This window comes from Pristiophorus japonicus, chromosome 2, assembly GCF_044704955.1.
Source record: "Pristiophorus japonicus isolate sPriJap1 chromosome 2, sPriJap1.hap1, whole genome shotgun sequence".
NCBI lineage: Eukaryota > Metazoa > Chordata > Chondrichthyes > Pristiophoridae > Pristiophorus > Pristiophorus japonicus.
The window spans coordinates 286,766,539-286,786,049 of record NC_091978.1 but is presented as its reverse complement, the minus strand read 5'-3'; the positions used below and the strand labels follow the sequence as shown (position 1 = coordinate 286,786,049).

Below are 19,511 nucleotides of genomic sequence, written 5' to 3'. Positions count from 1 at the left end.
GTGGTGATGCTGGTGTGTTTAGTGATGTTGGTGTTGGGGCTGATCGTGGTGGGATTCTAAGGACCAAGGTGAGATTTTTTTGAAGGGCACCGATGCTGCAGGTGAGATTGAGATGACTGAAGAGCCCTGTCAGTGGTGAGAAAGACTGCTCCAAGGAGGTGATAGTGAATAGAGAGTTCACTGGAAACACTTCTAAAGTGCATACAACTCAAATGCTCTTCCAAATTCTGAAGGCTTCAGATTCTGACATTGGAAAGTGAACAGCTGTGAAATGGTAGCTTTTATACCAGTTCTGCAGCTGTCAATTAGCCAAATCAATGGAGAGTCACTGAGAACCCAACACACTTACCTGGCGTGAAACCCGAGGGATGGCAAATCCATCAAAAACTTGGTAAAATTGTAAGTGCCTGCTTTTAACCCTCTTAACTAGCTTTAAGTACCTTTTAATGGTGTTAATTACCAGTCCCGCTGCTTGCTATCGTGTCTGCTATCCGAACGACGATCTGACAGGTCAGAAACTCACACGGTGGCCGGTTCAGAGCGGGATCGCGACCCGCTGTTAATCAGGGTAATTTTGACAGCAGTCCCCCTCTAAACCTGCACTCGCAGAGCTGGGAAGATTCCGGCCCAAAGGTGCTGAAATATACAGGATTTGTTTCAGGATATCACACAGATTATTTGCCCTATTTATGACACGAGTATAGAAATGTAACTTATTTCTACAGCTCCAGACCATACATACACGATCTGAGGTTTGATCTATTCAAAAATATGAAGCAAATTATTTTTGGCTTAATTATACTTTATCACCCAGAGCAAGTGTTGATAAAAATGGCTTGATGCTGAATTTGTAGAGGGCGTTTGAGGAAAATCTTCTTTCTTCATTGCAGATATTCAGAACAGTTCCAGATGCCAGCGTGGGCCAGTCAGACACTTCGTCAACACCATCTTCGAATATACTGACTAGGCGGACATCGCAGGGCCCACGCCTTTCAAGGCCCCTAGCTGTGTACAATTTTTCCGTGGTCCTAGATAAAGGTAGCAACCAATTTCACTTTCTGTACAAACCTTTTTTTGACATTTCAATCTGGTATGTTTTATGATCTATTATTAACTTCTTTGGTAGCAATAAAAAGTCAAAACGTTTTTTTATCCACTCTTGCCTTTAAATCTCCCTGTACCTCTTTTCCTGGTCCAGATAGCTGGCCTGAGACAGTTCCTAGCCTTCCACCAGTGGCACTCTGTTCCCAGCTGCTGTGGAGGTGGCAGTGCAGACAGTGACCACACATGACTGGACCATTGACTTTCTTTTCCCCTCTGTGGGGGACTGCCAGGGATGAACAAAGTTTCCAGTTTATTGCCACTTGCGGTGATTTCTGGCAGTTATGTGTTGTGGTCTCACCATAAATCATTACTTAAGTTCTGTACAATCTGTGGCAAGAAAGCAGTTTCATCTCATCAGTCTGGATTGGATTCCAACTTGCTCTTAGATTTAAACCTGGTCATCAGGGTGGATGGACAGTGTGCCAATTCACTGTCCCGTGTTGTCTCCCATAAATGTGCAATGCTTCCTTTAAAAAAAATACTCACAAGGCTTTCTAATAATACTTGTTTGGTGTAAATGCCCAATTTCAACCTAGTCAGGTGCTTTGGGGTTGTGATTTAATAAACCCATATAGGTTTTCACACATTCAGCGGCACTTAATAAAACCTGTCATCATCTAGGCTTTGAGGCTTAAAGTTGGCTGTGATTTATTTGCAGTTGATGGGCTTGCAGTAGTTGGAACGGATGTCTCGACAAAATAAACCTAACTCTCCTCATTTGGTGATTATTTTAACCTAATCTGTAGGAGTATTAAAAGGGGCATTGTCTTTTAAGTAGGGAGGGTAAAAAATTGAACAAACTGTAAATGCCAATAGCATTATGCATCATGATAACAGACTGCAAAGTTAATGTCCAAAATAATCTTTGAAGCGTTTTCGTTTGATCTTCCTAAAGAACTTTCCCATAAAGAGTCAGAGGTGAGATGAGGAGAATTTTTTTTACACAGCTAGTTATGATCTAGAATGCATTGCTTGAAAGGGTGGTGGAAGCAGATTAAATAGCTTTCAAAAGGGAATTAAATAAATACTTGAAGGAAAGAAACTTGCAGGGCTATGGGGAAAAAGTAGGGAGTGGGACTAATTGGATAGCTCTTTCAAAGGGCCAGCACAGGTACAATGGGCCGAATGTGCTATAAGATTCTATGATAAGATCACTATTTGGCCTTATAAAATAGTGTTATTAAAGAGACTAGGGGACCGAAATTCACCTCCCGAAAAGGCCTCTTACTGTCGCCAAGCGGCGGAGTTGAGTGGCTGCCGATTTACGGTTGAATGGCCGCCGCCAGCGAAATTATCGTAGGTGCTTTTTCCGGCAGTCTCCACTTCCGTCCACTGCTGCCGACCCCACCTAAGTGCGTCATTAAAGCACGCACCGCCGATATCCCGCATCTCCATTGAAATTCAGCTCCAACAATCTTCAGACCAACGAGCTTTTTCTGTTGGTGCACTGTGTTCGAAGTGTGTGCGACATGGCTGTGCAGCGGTTACTCAAGGGGAAGGCACACTGCCACGGCTGCCATTTTATTTTTTGTCGGCCCGACAATTATGCCCCCGGGTTTAGCCAAGCCGCCAACAGGTAGCCTGGCACCCCCTCTTGGGTGCCAGGCCGCTGGCCCGGCCGAAACCTTCCCTGGTGGACCTAAGTAAAATAATCCGAGCTCGCAGTGGCCCTCCACTTTAAGTGAAGGGGAGAGCTGTGGTGACGCACATGCGTCATGACGTCATTAGCGCCATGCTGATGACTGACAGTGGTAGAAACTCCGCCCCTCGAGTGCTCACCGCCGCACTTCCGCCCCCATTATGACCGACTTCCAGTTCGCTTAAAAAAAAATGACATTTGAATTTTGCATAGGAGACCATGTCATCCACAGCGACGGTGAAAACACATCATAGAAACATAGAAATTTACAGCGCAGAAGGAGGCCATTTCGGCCCATCGTGTCCGCACTGGCCGACAAAGAGCCGAACGGCCCTTGGTCAGTAGCCCTAAAGGTTACTGATACGTCCTTACTACACAGTATAAATGCACACGAGGCCCATGCTTGAGAGAAGGTCAGTCTGTGACCTGTCCTTTATTCCTTAGCACTCAAGTGATGAAGGTGGGTGGAGCTTCCCCTTTTATACCTGAAGGTCCAGGTTAGGAGTGTCTCCCACCTAGTGGTCAGTGTTCTCACGGTGTCCAGCTTAGGTCAGTTTATACATGGGTTACAATGCTGGTTGAATACATGACATCACCTCCCCCCCCAAAGTCTTATTGGGATCACAGGTTGAGTCTCTCTGGTGGTTTACGCTCACTTGTAGAGCGCCTGAGTTGGGGCTCCGGTTGTTGGGCGCTGGCCTGAGTGTCTGCTGTTTGCAGTGCCTCAGGCCTGTCCGGACTGCCCACAGTGACTGGGCTCTCCTCCCTTTGGTTCCGGTGTTCGGTCACCTGTGGTGGAGTGAACGCTATATCGTGTTCTTCCTCTGCTTCTTCTATGGGGTTGCTGAACCTCCTTTTTGTTTGATCCACATGTTTGCGGCAGATTTGTCCATTGGTAAGTTTAACTACCAGAATCCTATTTCCCTCTTTGGCAACCACAGTGCCTGCGAGCTATTTGGGCCCTGCAGCGTAGTTAAGGACAAAAACAGGATCATTTACATCAATACATCGCGCCCTCGCATTCCTGTCATGGTAGTGATATTGTGACTGGCGCCTGCTCTCGACAATTTCTTTCATGGTGGGGTGTATAAGGGATAATCGGGTTTTGAGCGTCCTTTTCATTAGTAGCTCTGCGGGTGGAACCCCTGTGAGCGAGTGTGGTCGGGATCTATAGGCCAACAGGAGGCGTGATAAGCGGGTTTGTAGGGAACCCCCCTGAGCATCCCCTGTTTGATTATCTGCACTGCTCATTCTGCCTGGCCGTTTAAGGCCGGCTTGAACGGTGCCGTTCTAACATGGTTAATTCCATTGCCTGCCATGAAGTCCTGGAATTCAGTGCTTGTGAAGCACGGGCCATTGTCGCTGACCAAGATGTCCGGTAGACCGTGGGCGGCGAACATTGCCCGTAGACTTTCTACCGTGGCAGAGGATGTGCTTGAATTTAAAATGTCACACTCGATCCATTTGGAGTAGGCGTCTACTACAACCAAAAACATTTTCCCCATGAAAGGACCTGCGTAGTCCACATGGATGCGTGACCAAGGCTTGGCGGGCCATGGCCAGGGGCAAAGGGGGGCTTTCCTGGGCGCATGGCCCAGCTGGGCACACGTGTTGCACCTGCGAACACAAAGTTCCAGATCTGCGTCTATCCCTGGCCACCAAACGTGTGACCTGGCAATTGCCTTCATCGTGACAATGCCCGGGTGCCCATTGTGGAGTTCTCTGATGAACACCTCTCTGCCCATCTGGGGCATGACTACGCGGTTTCCCCACAGTAGGCAATCGGCCTGAATCGAGAGTTCATCCTTGCGCCTGTGAAATGGTTTAAATTTCTCAGGGCATGCCCTGTATGTGGCTGCCCAGTCCCCATTCAGGACACATTTCTTGACTAGAGACAATAGCGGGTCTCTATTTGTCCAGACTTTAATCTGACGGGCTGTCACGGGTGAGCCTTCGCTTCCGAAAGCTTCAACAGCCATGACCATCTCAGCACCATGCTCGGTAGCCCCCTCAGTGGTGGCTAGTGGGAGCCTGCTGAGTGCATCGGCGCAGTTTTCGGTGCCCGGTCTGTGCCGAATTGTGTAGTCATAGGCAGCTAACGTGAGTGCCCACCTCTGTATGCGGGCCGATGCATTTGCATTTATGGCCTTGTTGTCGGCCAAAAGGGACGTTAGGGGTTTGTGATCTGTCTCCAGCTCAAATTTCCTGCCAAACAGTTACTGGTGCATTTTCTTTACCGCATATACACATGCGAGCGCTTCCTTTTCTACCATCCCGTAGCCCCTTTCTGCCTGGGACGGACTCCTGGAGGCATAAGCTACCGGCTGTAACTGACCCTTGGCATTGACATGCTGCAACACACACCCGACACCATAGGACGACGCATCGCACGTTAACACAAGTTTCTTACATGGGTCATATAGCGTTAACAGATTGTTGGAACATAACAAATTGCGTGCTCTATTAAATGCCCTTTCCTGGCTGTCCCCCCAGACCCATTCGCGACCTTTGCGTAGGAGCACGTGTAGCGGCTCTAACAGCGTGCTCAATTTGGGAAGAAAGTTACCAAAATAGTTCAGGAGCCCCAGGAACGAACGCAGCTCCGTCGTGTTACGGGGTCTGGGTGCTCTCTGGATCGCTTCCGTCTTGGACGCAGTAGAGCTGATCCCGTCTGCTGCTGCCACCCTCATCCCCAGGAATTCTACCTCTAGAGCTAGGAAGACGCACTTCGCCTTTTTCAGTCGCAGACCTACCCGGTCCAGTCTGCGTAGCACCTCCTCCAGGTTGTGGAAGTGTTCTTCAGTATCGTAACCCGTAATGAGGATGTCGTCCTGAAAAACCACCATCCCTGGAATCGACTTGAGGAGGCTTTCCATATTTCGTTGGAAGATTGCGGCGGCCGAGCGAATCCCGAACGGACATCTGTTGTACTCAAACAACCCCTTGTGTGTCGTGATGGTGGTCAGCTTCTTCGACTCACTCGCCAGCTCCTGGTTCATGTAAGCTGAGGTCAGGTCCAATTTTGAAAAAAGTTTGCCACTGGATAGCGTCGCAAAGAGGTCCTCCACTCTCGGTAGCGGGTACTGGTCTTGGAGTGACACCCGATTGATGGTGGCCTTGTAATCGGCACATATCCTGACCAACCCATCCGCCTTGAGCACCGGCACAATTGGGCTCGCCCAGTCACTGAATTCGACTGGCGAGATGATGCCTTCCCTCAACAGGCGATCCAATTTGCCTTCTATCTTTTCCCGCATCACGTACGGCACCGCTCTGGCCTTGTGGTGTACTGGTCTGGCGTTCGGGTTTATGTGAATCACTACCTTGGCCCCCATGAAAGTGCCAATGCTGGGTTGAAATAATGAGTCAAATTTGTCCACGATCTGTGAGCATAATACTCGCTCCACAGAGGAAATTGCATTGACATCGCCTCATTTCCAGTTCATGACAGCAAGCCAACTCCTCCCCAATAGTGCGGGACCGTCCCCTGGGACAATCCAGAGTGGCAACCTGTTCTCCGAATCTTTGTGGGTCACGACTACCGTGGCGCTGCCTAGCACCGGAATGATCTGCTTTGTGTAAGTCCGTAGCTGTGCGTCAATCGGCGATAATTTTGGCCTCCTGGCCTTGGATGCCCACAACTTTTCGAACTGTTTGATACCCATCAGGGACTGGCTGGCACCTGTGTCTAGCTCCATTGATACTGGGATGCCATTGAGGAGCACTTTCATCATTATCGGTGGCGTCCTGGTGCATGAACTGTATACGTGCTCCACATGAACTCGCTGAACTTCAGCTTCCAGCGATTTCCCCCAGTGTCCATTTCTGCAATTTCTGCAGGTATTTTGCTCATCTCTGCAAACTCCGGCTGAATGTATGCCTCCACGCCTCCAGCATGAGTTGCGATTTGAAACAAAAGGTCCCTTGCCAGTCGATCGTCCCTGACTGTCCCTGTTATTGTCCTTGAGTGCACCATTAACAGGTGTTGATGGCCCCATTACTGGCCGCATTGTCCCTTGCAATGGCGTGAATCGCTGTTCAGCTTGCCATTGTCTCTGTCGAACTCCCCCTCTGGGTTCGACTACATGTTGGGGCATGCCTGACTGCCCTTGTCTGCCTGGAGAACTGTGTGCTGCTTTAACAATGTTGAATCTCTGTCCCAACCATTTCTTAACACAGTACCTCTCGTCTGTTCTGCTAGTGGCCATGCTCGCGTGGTTTAAATCCCAGTTTCTTGTCGCCATTGATACGTCCTTACTATACAGTATAAATGCATACGAGGCCCATGCTTGAGAGAAGGTCAGTCTGTGACCTGTCCTTTATTCCTTAGCACTCAAGTGATGAAGGTGGGTGGAGCTTCCCCTTTTATACCTGAAGGTCCAGGTTAGGAGTGTCTCCCACCTAGTGGTCAGTGTTCTCACGGTGTACAACTTAGGTCAGTTTATACATGGGTTACAATGCTGGTTGAATACATGACAGTTACATATAAACCTATGAACAATGACGGAAAAGCAAAGAGCACCCAGCCCAACCAGTCCGCCTCACACAACTGCGACACCCCTTATACTGAAACATTCTACACTCCACCCCAACTGGAGCCATGTGATCTCCTGGGAGAGGCAAAAACCAGATAAAAACCCAGGCCAATTTAGGGAGAAAAAATCTGGGAAAATTCTCGGACTCATTCAGGCGATCGAAACTAGTCCAGGAGATCACCCTGGCAGTATTCTATTCCCTGCAGTACTTACCATTATATCTGCGCCGTCCAACAAAAGGTTATCCAGTCTAATCCCAATTACCAGCTCGAGGTCTGTAACCCTGCAGGTTACTGCACTTTAAGTGCCCATCCAACCATCTCTTAAAAGTGATGAGGGTTTCTGCATCCACCACTCTTCCAGGCAGCGAGTTCCAGATCCCCACAACCCTCTGCGTAAAGACGTCCCCCGTCAAATCCCCTCTAAACCTTCCATCAACCACCTTAAAACTATGTCCCCTTGTAATAGACCCCTCCACCAAGGGAAATGGAGCCTTACTATCCACTATGTCCAGGCCCCTCAATATTTTGTACACCTCGATGAGGTCTCCTCTCAACCTCCTCTGTTCCAATGAGAACAAACCCAGCCTATCCAATTTGTCCTCATAACTAAGATTCTCCATTCCAGGCAGCATTCTAGTAAATCTCCTCTGCAGCCTCTCTAGTGCAATCACGTCCTTCCTATAAAACGGCGACCAGAACTGCACGCAGTACTCCAGCTGTGGCCTAACCAAAGTATTATACAATTTAAGCATAACCTCCCTGCTCTTATATTCTATGCCTCGGCCAATAAAGGCAAGCATTCCGTGTGCCTTCTTAACCACCTTATCCACCTGGCCTACTATTTTCAGGGATCTGTGGACAAGCACTCCAAGGTCCCTTTGTTCATCTACACTATCAAGTGGCCTACCACTTAATGTGTATACCCTTTCCTTATTAGCCCTCCCAAAGTGCATCACCTTACACTTCTCTGAATTAAATTCCATTTGCCACTGCTCTGCCCACCTGACCAGTAGATTGATATCTTCCTGTAGCGCATGACTTTCCTCTTCATTATCGACCACACAGCCAATTTTAGTGTCATCTGCCAACTTCTTAATCATATTCCCTATATTCAAATCAAAATCGTTGATATATATCACAAAAAGCAAGGGACCCAGTACTGAGCCCTGCAGAACCCCACTGGAAACATTCTTCCAGTCACAAAAACATCCATCAATCATTACCCTTTGCTTCCTACCTCCAAGCCAATTTTGGATCCAACTTGCCACTTTGTCCTGGATCCCATGGGCTTTAACTTTCATGACCAGTCTACCATGTAGGACCTTATCAAAAGCTTTGCTAAAGTCCATATATACATCGTACGCATTACCCTCATCAACCGTCTTGGTTACCTCCTCAAAAGATTCAATCAGGTTAGTCAAACACGATCTTCCCTTAAAAAATCTGTGCTGACTGTCCCTAATTAATCCTTGCCTTTCCAAATGTAGATTTATCCTGTCTTTCAGGATTTTTTCCAATAATTTTCCCACCACTGAGGTTAGGCTGACAGGCCTGTAATTACTCAGCCTATCCCTTTTTCCCTTCTTAAACAAGGGTACTACATTAGCAGTCCTCCAATCCTCCGGCACCATGCCCAGATCCAAAGAGGACTGGAAAATGATGGTCAAGGCCTCTGCTATTTCCTATTTTACTTCGCTCAGCAGCCTGGGGTGCATTTCATTCGGGCCTGGGGACTTATCTACTTTCAAAGCTGCTAAACCCCTTAATACTTCCTCTCTCACTATATTTATTTCATCCAGCATATCACACTCCTCCTCGATAGCAGTATCTGCTTTGCCCCTTTCTTTTGTGAAAATAGATGCAAACCCTCCCAATATCTTCTGCCTCCACATAAAGATTAGAGACCTTCATGTTCTCTAATAGGCCCAACTCTTTCTTTAGTTACCTTCTTACTCTTAATATATTTATAGAATATCTTAGGGTTTTCCTTAATTTTACTGGCCAAGAATTTCTCGTGCTCTCTCTTAGCATTCCTAATATCTTTTTAAATTTTGCCTCTTAACTTTCTATATTCCTCTAAAGATTCTGTAGTATTTAGCCGTTGGTATATGACATAAGCGTCCCTTTTTTTCTTAATCCTCCCCTGTAAGTCCCTAGACATCCAGGGGGCTCTCAAATTATTTTTCCCAGCCTTTTTCTTTAAGGGCACATGTTTTGCCTGAGCTTTCCGGATCTCCTCCTTAAATGCCTCCCACTGTTCCGACACTGATTTACCCACAAGTAGCTGTTTCCAGTCCACTGTGGCCAAATCACTCTTTAACTTAGCAAAATTAGCTTTTCCCCAATTCAGAACTTTTATTCCAGGCCTATTCTTGTCCTTATCCATAACCAACTTGAATCTGACTGAATTATGATCACTGGCACCCAAGTGCTTTCCCACTAATATCTTCAACCTGCCCAGCTTCATTCCCCAAAACTAAATCCAAGACCACCTCCTCTCGTGTTGGGCTTGCTACATACTGACCAAAAAAGTTCTCTTGAATGCATTTCAAGAATTCCGCACCCTCTATACCCTTCACACTAAATTTGTCTGAATCAGTATTTGGATAGTTAAAATCCCCTACTATCACTACCCTATGGTGTTTGGACTTCACAGTAATTTGCCTACATATTTGCTCCTCAGAAGCGGTAGATGTGACCCGTTTCGGGCGGCTCTGAATTTCTACCCCTTGTACTTTGAACCATTTTGGAAATGTGTTGAATAAGCAGTTTATACAGTAGCTTTCATTTAACATTTTTTTATTTCTGTACCTTTTTTTGGCCACAACGGCCTGCATTTTAATGGGGAGGCGGGTTGGGAGCCAGGGGGCTCCAAAGCGGTCGGGAGAACGCGATTCCCGCAAGCCCTGCCATTGATTTGCATGGTAAACCGGTTTCCCCAACCGCAGCTAGCTGGAGGAGATGGGGTGAATCGGGGGGAGGGGAGGGAAGGTGGGGGGAGTGGTTAGGGGCGGAGATCAGAGACCTCATGTGTGGGGTGTGAGGTCAGAGGCCTAGAGAGGAATTGGAAGCCAGGAGGTGTTTTCGGAGGCCTTGTGTGGGGTCTCTTATCGCAGGGGATGGGTTAGGTAGGGGGGATGGGTTAGGTAGGGATGCTGGATGCAGGGGTAAGGTAAAGGGCACTTGCCTCCTAAATCCAGCAGTCTTCTCCTTATTTTAGCTGTGGGTTTCATGAGGCCTGCAAAACCCGACCAGCTAAAGTTAAATTCAAATAGAGGTTAAATCAGAGGCTTCCAGTGTCATTATAATATTTAAATTAACAAGTTGCCTCCTGCGAGGAGGTTGGCTGCCCACCCCCCCCCCGCCTGGTCCCGCTTCCGTTAAGACCAGAAACGAGTGGGTTGGAGGTGGCTTCTAGTCAGGATTCAGATTATTACATTTTAACTAACTTACCACCCGACCCCAACCCAACCATTTTTTTTTTTAGCTTAAAATTTCCCCTAATGTTTCAGGGAAAGATTCCACTTTGGCTCCAGGGATCGGCATCGAACATTTGCAAATTAATTACTACATTTTAATTGAAGAGTCTAAACTGTGCCTTAACCCCATTCTCAAATACCATCTACAGCATCAGCATGAATTTTCCTTTGCCCTCAAAACATCTATATGGCCTGTCTGAGTAACTTGTGATCAGTTCTGTGCTGTACAATCTTGTCTTCCAGGAACTCGATTGACAATGCCCAAACCTCATAGAACTTTTACAAATGGCATAAATTTGGGCTTCATTTGGATCCAGGTTCCAGTGGTGATAGACCACTTGATAGCAAAATGTATCACCCAGTTCCCCTACAGTTTCGTGTCACATTTTATGGTTAATCTGTTCGAGATCAGCTTTGCAAGATTCCAGGACCGGTAACTGTTATAAAACCATCGGTCAAAAACAACAAAAGGCCATTCAACTACCTAATTTTACCTTGTCGTTTAACTGTTATCATTTCCCTCCAATCTTAACACCAAACAGATTTCCCAACTTCCATTTAAACCAGCAATATCACCATTTGTTGAATGCTTCACCTAAGTCAGCATTCAGTGTTGGATTACAGTCCAAGTTAACTTCTATGTATGAAATAAAGAAAGGCTTGTATTTATATAGCATCTTTCTAGTGCTCAGGATATTCCAAAGCACTTCACAGCCAATTAATTACTTTTGAAGAGTAGTCACTGTTGTTTAGTAGGCAAACATAGCAGCCAGTTTGCACACAGCAAGGTCTCACAAACAACAATGAGATGAATGATCACCTAATCTGTTTTCTTGGTGTTAATTGAGGGATGAATGTTGCCTAGGACACCATGAGAATCGGCTGCCCCTCTAAAATTGTAATTGAGTCTTTTAGTTCACCTGAATAGATAGATGGTCTTTGGGTCTAACATCTCATCTAAAGTAGAGCACTTCCGACAGTGCTGTACTCCCTCAGTACTGGGCTAAAGGCCTAGAAATTGGCCTCCTTAGCACCTCCTGTTATTGCCTCTGGGGGGCGATAATGGGGCACTAGCGACTTACCAACCAGGCGCCTGAGAAGATCGACTCTCGCCATATTCAGCGGGAGATCGTGACGTCATCTCCCCGGTAGCGCCCTGGACCCGAAATTGGCGACAACTGCAGGAGGCGTTCATCGGGAGGCCAGGTGCTTCGGGGGCGATGCTTAAAGGCGAGGTGGTCGAGGTAAGTTTAAGAACAAATTTGCCATTGCTCTCTGATTTTTTTTTTTCTCCTGCTTTCTCCCTCGCGATCGATCAGCCCGGCACTCTGCTGCAGCGCATCAGGCTGCCGTCGATGTCCAGGTAAATTCTTGTTTTGCAGAGCCTGCAGCAATGGCCCTTCCCTTTAAGGGAGGTGGAGGGTCCTTCCAACGCGTCAGCACTGCACGGCCCAGTGCGCAGCACAGCACAAATACCGCCCCGCCTGCTGCCTCTTGCGCTCCAGGAAGGAGGTGGAGTGCTTGAAGCGCTCCACTTCCTTCCTGGAGCGCAAACACCGATTTTTTTTTTTAAAGTTTGAAAACATTAGCACCTGCCGCTAATTTTTCAAACTTTTAAAAGTTAGTGCCCCAAATGGGGCGCTCCCCAATTTCTTCCCCAAAGTGTCAGTGTAGGTTATGTGCTCAAATCCTGGAGAGGGGCTTGCACCTCCAATCATCCAACTCTGAAGTGCTACCACTGAGCTGAGGCTGACACTAAGTGATTACTTGTGTTATCTTTACCCTCGGGGTCCCTCAACTTTCAATCGTGACATTTGCTTCTCTTGATTCCACACAATGATTATGGGACATTCCCTATTCTTTCTCATGAGAATGACTGAACCTATATTGCAGTAAAGAAGGTAGCCTTATGTTGTTTGCCATAAGCAATGCTATGCTGACATTTATTTTGTAAAAGATAAATTACTTTAATTATAGCTTCTTTCCTTGGTTATCATTCGGGCAGGTTTTTTTTTGTCCTGAGCATCCATGACGAAAATAATTTCTCGCAACAAGTTTCCTGCGTCAGTAAGTCTCTTCTATTTAATTAATATATGAAATCAATAATCATCCTTATGATTAATGAACAGAATGCCAAAAAACTTATTATTTAACATTCTATTCATAATCACAAGTCAGCTTGGCTCATTGGCAGCATTCTCGCCTGAGTCAGATGATCCAAGCTCCACTCCAGGATTTGAACATATAATCTAGGCTAACACATCAGTGCAGTACTGGGAGAGTATCAAATTGTTAGCACTGCTGTTTTCCGGATGAGATGTTAAATCACGGTCCTGACTGTTCAGGTGAATGTAAAAGATCTCATGGAACAACTAAAAAAAACGCGAGTTCTCCTGATGTCATGGCCAACATTTATCTCTCAACCAACACCATCAATAAAAAGAAAATTACAGAATGGTTATTTATCTCATTGCTGTTTGTGAGATCTTTCTATTTACAAATTGGCTGCCATGTTTGCCTACATAGCAAATGACTATACTTCAATTAATTAACTTTGAGACTGCCTGAGGATGTAAATGGTGCAATATAATGCAAGTTCTTTCTCTTATTTGAGAGTCTCCCTTTTCTGTAACAATCTCCCTACAGAGAAAAATTTACAAAATATCGATTGATCATCTATTCAAATTAGTGCAAAGTGAGCGTAAAGTTCTAACAATGAACTTGGTGGCTGTTCAACTCTTGGCAGTTGATAATTTAAATAAATTGTCATGAATTACTTTTAAACACAATTCTGTGCAGCATTGGTAAAGCTACAAGAATAGATTGTGTAAGAAATGTAAAATTGCATAATAGTGCAGGTTCAAAAATTGGCTTGGGTTAGTCTTTAGCAAGGTGTCAGAATAAAAGGGTGACAAGGATGTGATGGTGTCGAAAAGTAACAATTCATTAATTGCAGGAATATAGGCCATATTAACATGCACAGGGAGGACCACATCGAATTCTCATTGAGGAGAACTTGACTTTACAAATAAGTGATTTCAACATTCTGGCATCCAAGCTACTGGTTCAAAAATAGTGCCAATGTGTGCTACATTGTAGTTGTTTTAATAACCGAGAGGACCTGTTTGATAAGACCCAGAACTTGCCAAACTGTGACAGATTGATTACAAAATATTTCAAACAGAGTTGAAGATTCTTGATCGACTTGTTTCTTTCTTATAACTCAATGAGGCAGAACTGTTTAGCAAAGGCACTGTATTACGATTTTTGAACCATCATGCAAGTCCTCCAGGAGGACACATCTTGAATCCACTTTGGAGCTATCACTTTTGACATTCATTTAAACTTCCATTTAGAAGAATGAAGTTGAATTCTTTTATATCCTCGGTGTCCCAAAATGCTTTACAGCCACTGAATTACTTTTGAATTGCAGTCACTTTTTAAAATAAAGTCATTCTCAGGATGTGGGCATCGCTAGACAAGACCTTATTTATTGCAATACCTAGTTGCATGGAGAAGATGGTGGTGGTTCACCTTGAACCACTGCAGTCCATGTGATATTCTTTGTAGTGGTTAGATACACTGGGCTCAATTTTCCCCGAACCCGTTTTCTAGCGTACTTACCTGCGTTGTGCCGCTTAATTACAGCAGGAGATGTTCCAGAAAAAAAATCTTCCCACTTTTGCCGCTGTCTCTCTGCAGACACGCATCATGGCCAGTCGCCTCGGGGGGTGGAGCCTGCGTTCTGCACTGGAAAATGTGCCGGGGCATCTGCGCATGGCGGTGGAGAAAAGTGATGGCCGCACATGCGCAGCAGCGCTCCGAGTTGGCAATCGGCCATTTTTAAAGCACTACTTGTGTCTGCATACCAGAAGGAGTGCTGTGTTTGTAAAAATCACTGCTGCATGCAAAATCAGTACTGTGTGTCTAAGAGCATTGAAAAAGTGCTGTGTCTCAGAGCAGCTGGAGCAATACAAGATGCAATGCGGACCAAGGAGCAAGAATTTCTTGCTGAAAGAAGTGGCGACACTAGTTAATGTGATTGAGAACAGATGGCAGGAGCTGGATACCAGCAGAGGTCACATAAAAGTGCCACCAAAAGAAATGAAGAAACGCTGGAACCAAGTTGCAGAAGATTACTGCGCAGTGGTGCACACCAAGAGATCTGGAAGCCAGTGTAAAATGAAATGGCAGGACCTTGGTCAAGTAGTTAGTGTAAGTAATATTTTCATTTATTCAATGAAATTGCAATTGTAAATGTGACCAGCTGTATATGTCCCACCCAGCAGAAAGACACCCTCTTTAAAAAGTTGCATTTTCATCTTTGCAGAAGAAATTGGCCCACAACAAAAGGGAAAGAACTTGAACAGGAGGAGCCCCGGCAAATGTGCACCAACTGACATCCTTGGAAGAGAGAGTCGCTGCTTTGATGGGTCCTGCCTGGAGAAAAGCAATCAGTACTGCACAAGCTAGGCCCACACTCGAGGGAAAGGGTAAGTCCTGAAAATTCATCATGGCCCTTCAAATCAACTTGCTGCCTGGCCTGCGATGTGTGAGCCTACTCATGCCACCCATCCTGCCCCCTCCTCTGCTGCTAACCATTTGACTGTTCTGTTATATTTTGCAGATCTTGAGGCCAATCCTGAAGATGCAGAAGATTCAGACGAGGACGAGCCTGAAGAGGAGAACATCTTCCAATCCAATCTTCCAGACCAAGAACATGGGGGGGGGGAGGGGAAGTGGCCTGAGGTGGATGAAGCTGCCACTTTTGTACTGAATATGGAGCAGGTGCAGTTCATGGAGTTGCCAGCCCCTTCCGTGACTAGTGGTTTGAGTACTGGTGAGACATTCCATGGCATCCCCCCTTCTGTGACTCGTGGTTTGAGTGCTGGTGGGGGATATTCCATGGTTTCCTACCTTCCGAGGCTGCTGGTCCCAGTAGCGGAGTGCAGCAAGTCACACCCAGGGCCCCACCGTCCCAGGCTGCGGGTCCCAGTGGGATGCAGCGAGGCGCACCCAGGGCCCCACCATCCAAGGCTGTGGCTCCCAGTAGGATGCAGCGAGGCAGATCCAGGGTGAGGGGAAGGAGAAATCGACCATGCTCTCCTGAGATGCAGGATGCAACACATGTGGTTCAGATCATGGCATTGAGTGTGGAGAGCATTGACCTGACCTGATCACTCCTGGACACCATCAGTGGGGTGAGTGATTAAATAGCGGGACTGTCGGGAGAAGTAACAGCAATGACACCGAAATGGGAACGATGTCCGGGACCATCAGTGAGGGAATAGTGTCCATGAGGGAGGGAATGTCAGAGGTCGTGCAAACCACGTCAATGGCCGTGAGGGAAGGTATGTCAGAGGTAGTGCAAACCATTGCAGTGGCCATGAGGGAGGGAATGTCAAAGGTAGTGCAAAGGACGACACTGGCAATGAGTGAGGGAATGTCAGGGGGGTAGTACAGGCCATCAGGGAGGGGATGTTTCAGTCCAATGAGACACTGTCAGGGTGCATGAGGGACGGCATGTGTGAGTTAGCTGCTGCAATAAGGGAACACGCCCAGACGACGTGTCCATTGAGAGAATCAACTGCCACTCCCACTGCAAGCCCCACACCAGCCTCTGAAGAGCCCCAAGCCGGGCCTTCCACATTACCACCTGACCCACCCACCGCCCCCCATGAAGAGGTGCGCAGTACCCGAGATGTTAGAAGGAATAAGCTTGGTACCAAGCCTAAAATCACTGCGCCACCGTCTGCGGGCAGGGTTGGTGGAGAGTCCATGATCAAGCGCAGCGGGCGGTCTTAGACTAAGGGGGATGGGAGATGGGTGCAGCCTTTCTTTGCTGCTGTTGTTGTTATTACTGTTGTAAATGTTCTCACATTAAAAGTTTTTTATAAGTTATGTAAACTTAAAACTTTATAAGTGATCTTAAAGAGTCATATTAAAGTAAAGTTTGATACGAGAATAATTTTATTACAGTAAAGTTAAATATATTGTAAAGTTTTGAATAAAATATATGAGCCAGTGGAGCTTGGCAAGGAGGAGTGATGGTTGGTGTGACTTTTTGCGAGTGAAGTCTCTGGCTGCAGTATTCTGGATTAACTTGAAGGTTGTTGTGAAAACTGAACTCTTGGAGAAAGAATTTGGTAATCCACTGAAATCCAGTATTACCATGAAATAGTCATTAACTAAGAGGTGGCACTTGGAACCTACAAAAATAATAATTTTTGTTTATTATCCAATTATGGGGCATATCCACTGGTCTAAACTCAACAGTTTAAAAAAAAATTATAGGTGATGCTTATTTATTTAATCCCACACTCTTGTCTAAGCCTTTCACAATTGTACTTGCAGGGATGACTTCGCATATACCTAAAACCAAAGTGTTTTTGAGAGAACTTTTTCAAAATACAGTACAAGTCTCTTAATGGGAACAGCCTAGTCTTGAACAAAGTGTTCCTTTTTAGAATCTCATTTCTATTAAGTAAATGTTCTCCAGGGAATGAATGGCGGAGTAATTGTTCTCTTTGAATTAATTAGCATGGTGCCCATTAATTGATCATGTGTCGATCATCCCTGTGAACGGAAAAAATCTTATGCCTCTTCTGATAGCTCAGAGAGTTAAGGCAGTAAGTAGCTGACTCTTGCAGGTTATACAGGCCCAAGGTTTAACCCTTAGCCTATGCTGAGTTTGCTGTTTATAGCCAGAGTTGCAAAATACTGCAAATGCTGGATATCAAACAGAAAATGCTGGAAACACAGACATGTTATCATTTAATTTTGCAGAAGGATTGACACCCAAAACATTAAATTCCAGCACTTTCTGTTTTTGTAGCAATAAGGATGCTACAGTTAGCCTCGGTGACCCTTGGCTAGAGAGGAGAAATCAGCCATGGTCCCTGCTTCTGATTATGATCCAGTGACCCCACTGGAAATGTGAATGCATAGAGGTGGAGTGAGGACAGGATCATTCTTGGCTCTGTTTTTCTCTGTGCTTAGACAACCTGATGACACTCACTGTCTAGCCTTACCGTTTCAACATGCTTGGTGCCCTTAGAGCCAGTAATCAATGCTTTCAGAGAGGTCAAGAGAGAAATTTGATAGGAAAAGAAAGGAAGAAATAGCAATCTAGTTGCCACTAATGTTATGAATCTCCGCTGAAATGGACGGATATTCACTTCATGTCTTTAATTGAAATCTGAAATAATATTAGTGTACAGTATTTTTTTTATAATGAGTGTTTGTGTGTATTTAGTGTTTTGTACAAAACCTGCACTGAATAAGCAAAGTGTTAATATAAATTCAAAAATGGTGGAAATATAGGTTTGTCAGCATTTGTGAAGAGAAAAGATGGACCAGCATTTCAGGTGTAGGCCGACATCCAAACTGGAAGGTAAGTAAATCCCCTTGTGACACTGAACAAAATGAGGAAGGGAGTAGAGGGACGAAGAAGCTGACTCCTGTCACCGAGGCAGTTAATGAGGCGCGGCCCAGGACATTGTGGACCACTTCCCATATCACAGGAGCCTCCTATCAACAAGAGCAGGCATCGACAACGAGATCCAACACCGCCTCCAGTGCGCCAGTGCAGCCTTCGGCCGCCTGAGGAAAAGAGTGTTTGAAGACCAGGCCCTCAAAATTGCCACCAAGCTCATGATCTACAGGGCTGTAGTAATACCTGCCCTCCTGTATGGCTGAGACATGGACCATGTACAGCAGACACCTCAAGTCGCTGGAGAAATATCACCAACGATGTCTCCGCAAGATCCTACAAATTCCCTGGGAGGACAGGCGCACCAACATCAGCGTCCTCATTCAGGCTAACATCCCCAGCATTGAAGCACTGACCACACTCGATCAGCTCTGCTGGGCAGGTCACGTAGTTCGCATGCCAGACACGAGCCTCCCAAAGCAAGTGCTCTACTCGGAGCTCCTTCACAGCAAATGAGCCAAAGGTGGGCAGCGGAAACATTACAAGGACACCCTCAAAGCCTCCCTGATAAAGTGCGACATCACCACTGACACCTGGGAGTCCCTGGTCAAAGACCGCCCTAAGTGGAGAAAGTGCATCCGGGAGGGCGCTGAGCACTTCGAGTCTCAACGCCGAGAGCATGCAGAGGTCAAGCGCAGGCAGCAGAAGGAGCTTGTGGCAAACCAGTCCCACCCACCTCTTCCCTCAATGACTGTCTGTCCCACCTGTGACAGAGTCTGTGGCTCTTCTATTGGACTGTTCCACCACCAAAGAACTCACTTCAGTAGTGGAAGCAAGTCTTCTTCGATTCCCAGTGACTGCCTATGATGATGATCTGAAGGTAAACCGTTTGTGCCCTCGTACCTCGTATATATTTTTTGGCAAAGCTTTCACTTTCCTGAAGCCTCTGCCAAAGTTGCCTTAATAAAGGGGCAAACTGTGAAGCAACAGAGTACTATGATAACTATTTCTCTCTCCGCGCCCCCCCCCCCCCCCTCCCCAAATCAAGCAGTGTTTCACAACTGTCTGTATCTCCAAATACTTGAAGTTTCTTCAAAATAAATATCTCATTAAATAGCTTTGGGAAAAGTTCTCCTCCAGTTCTAGCTACTTAAACACAAGCAACCTAGAGGCTGAGAGTTCAAATCCCACCATGGCAAGTTGGGAAATTGAATTAGATAAATCTGGTACTGTGTGAGCTGGCACCATATAAAATGAACATGAACGCTGCTGGTTCACATGTACTTCAGTGAAGGGAACCTTCCATCCTTACCTAGTCTG

At 46.1% G+C, this 19,511-nt stretch overlaps 1 protein-coding gene across 2 annotated transcripts in view; it reads left to right on the top strand.

Annotated features, from left to right (window-relative positions):
* arhgap10 (Rho GTPase activating protein 10) overlaps positions 1-19,511 on the top strand; it is a 279,199-nt gene that overhangs the window by 225,000 nt on the left and 34,688 nt on the right. For both annotated transcript variants that reach the window (XM_070871493.1, XM_070871488.1), the window contains one exon: positions 891-1,038. In XM_070871493.1, coding sequence (XP_070727594.1) covers positions 891-1,038 — 148 coding nt within the window. The remainder of the gene's footprint in view (positions 1-890; positions 1,039-19,511) is intronic.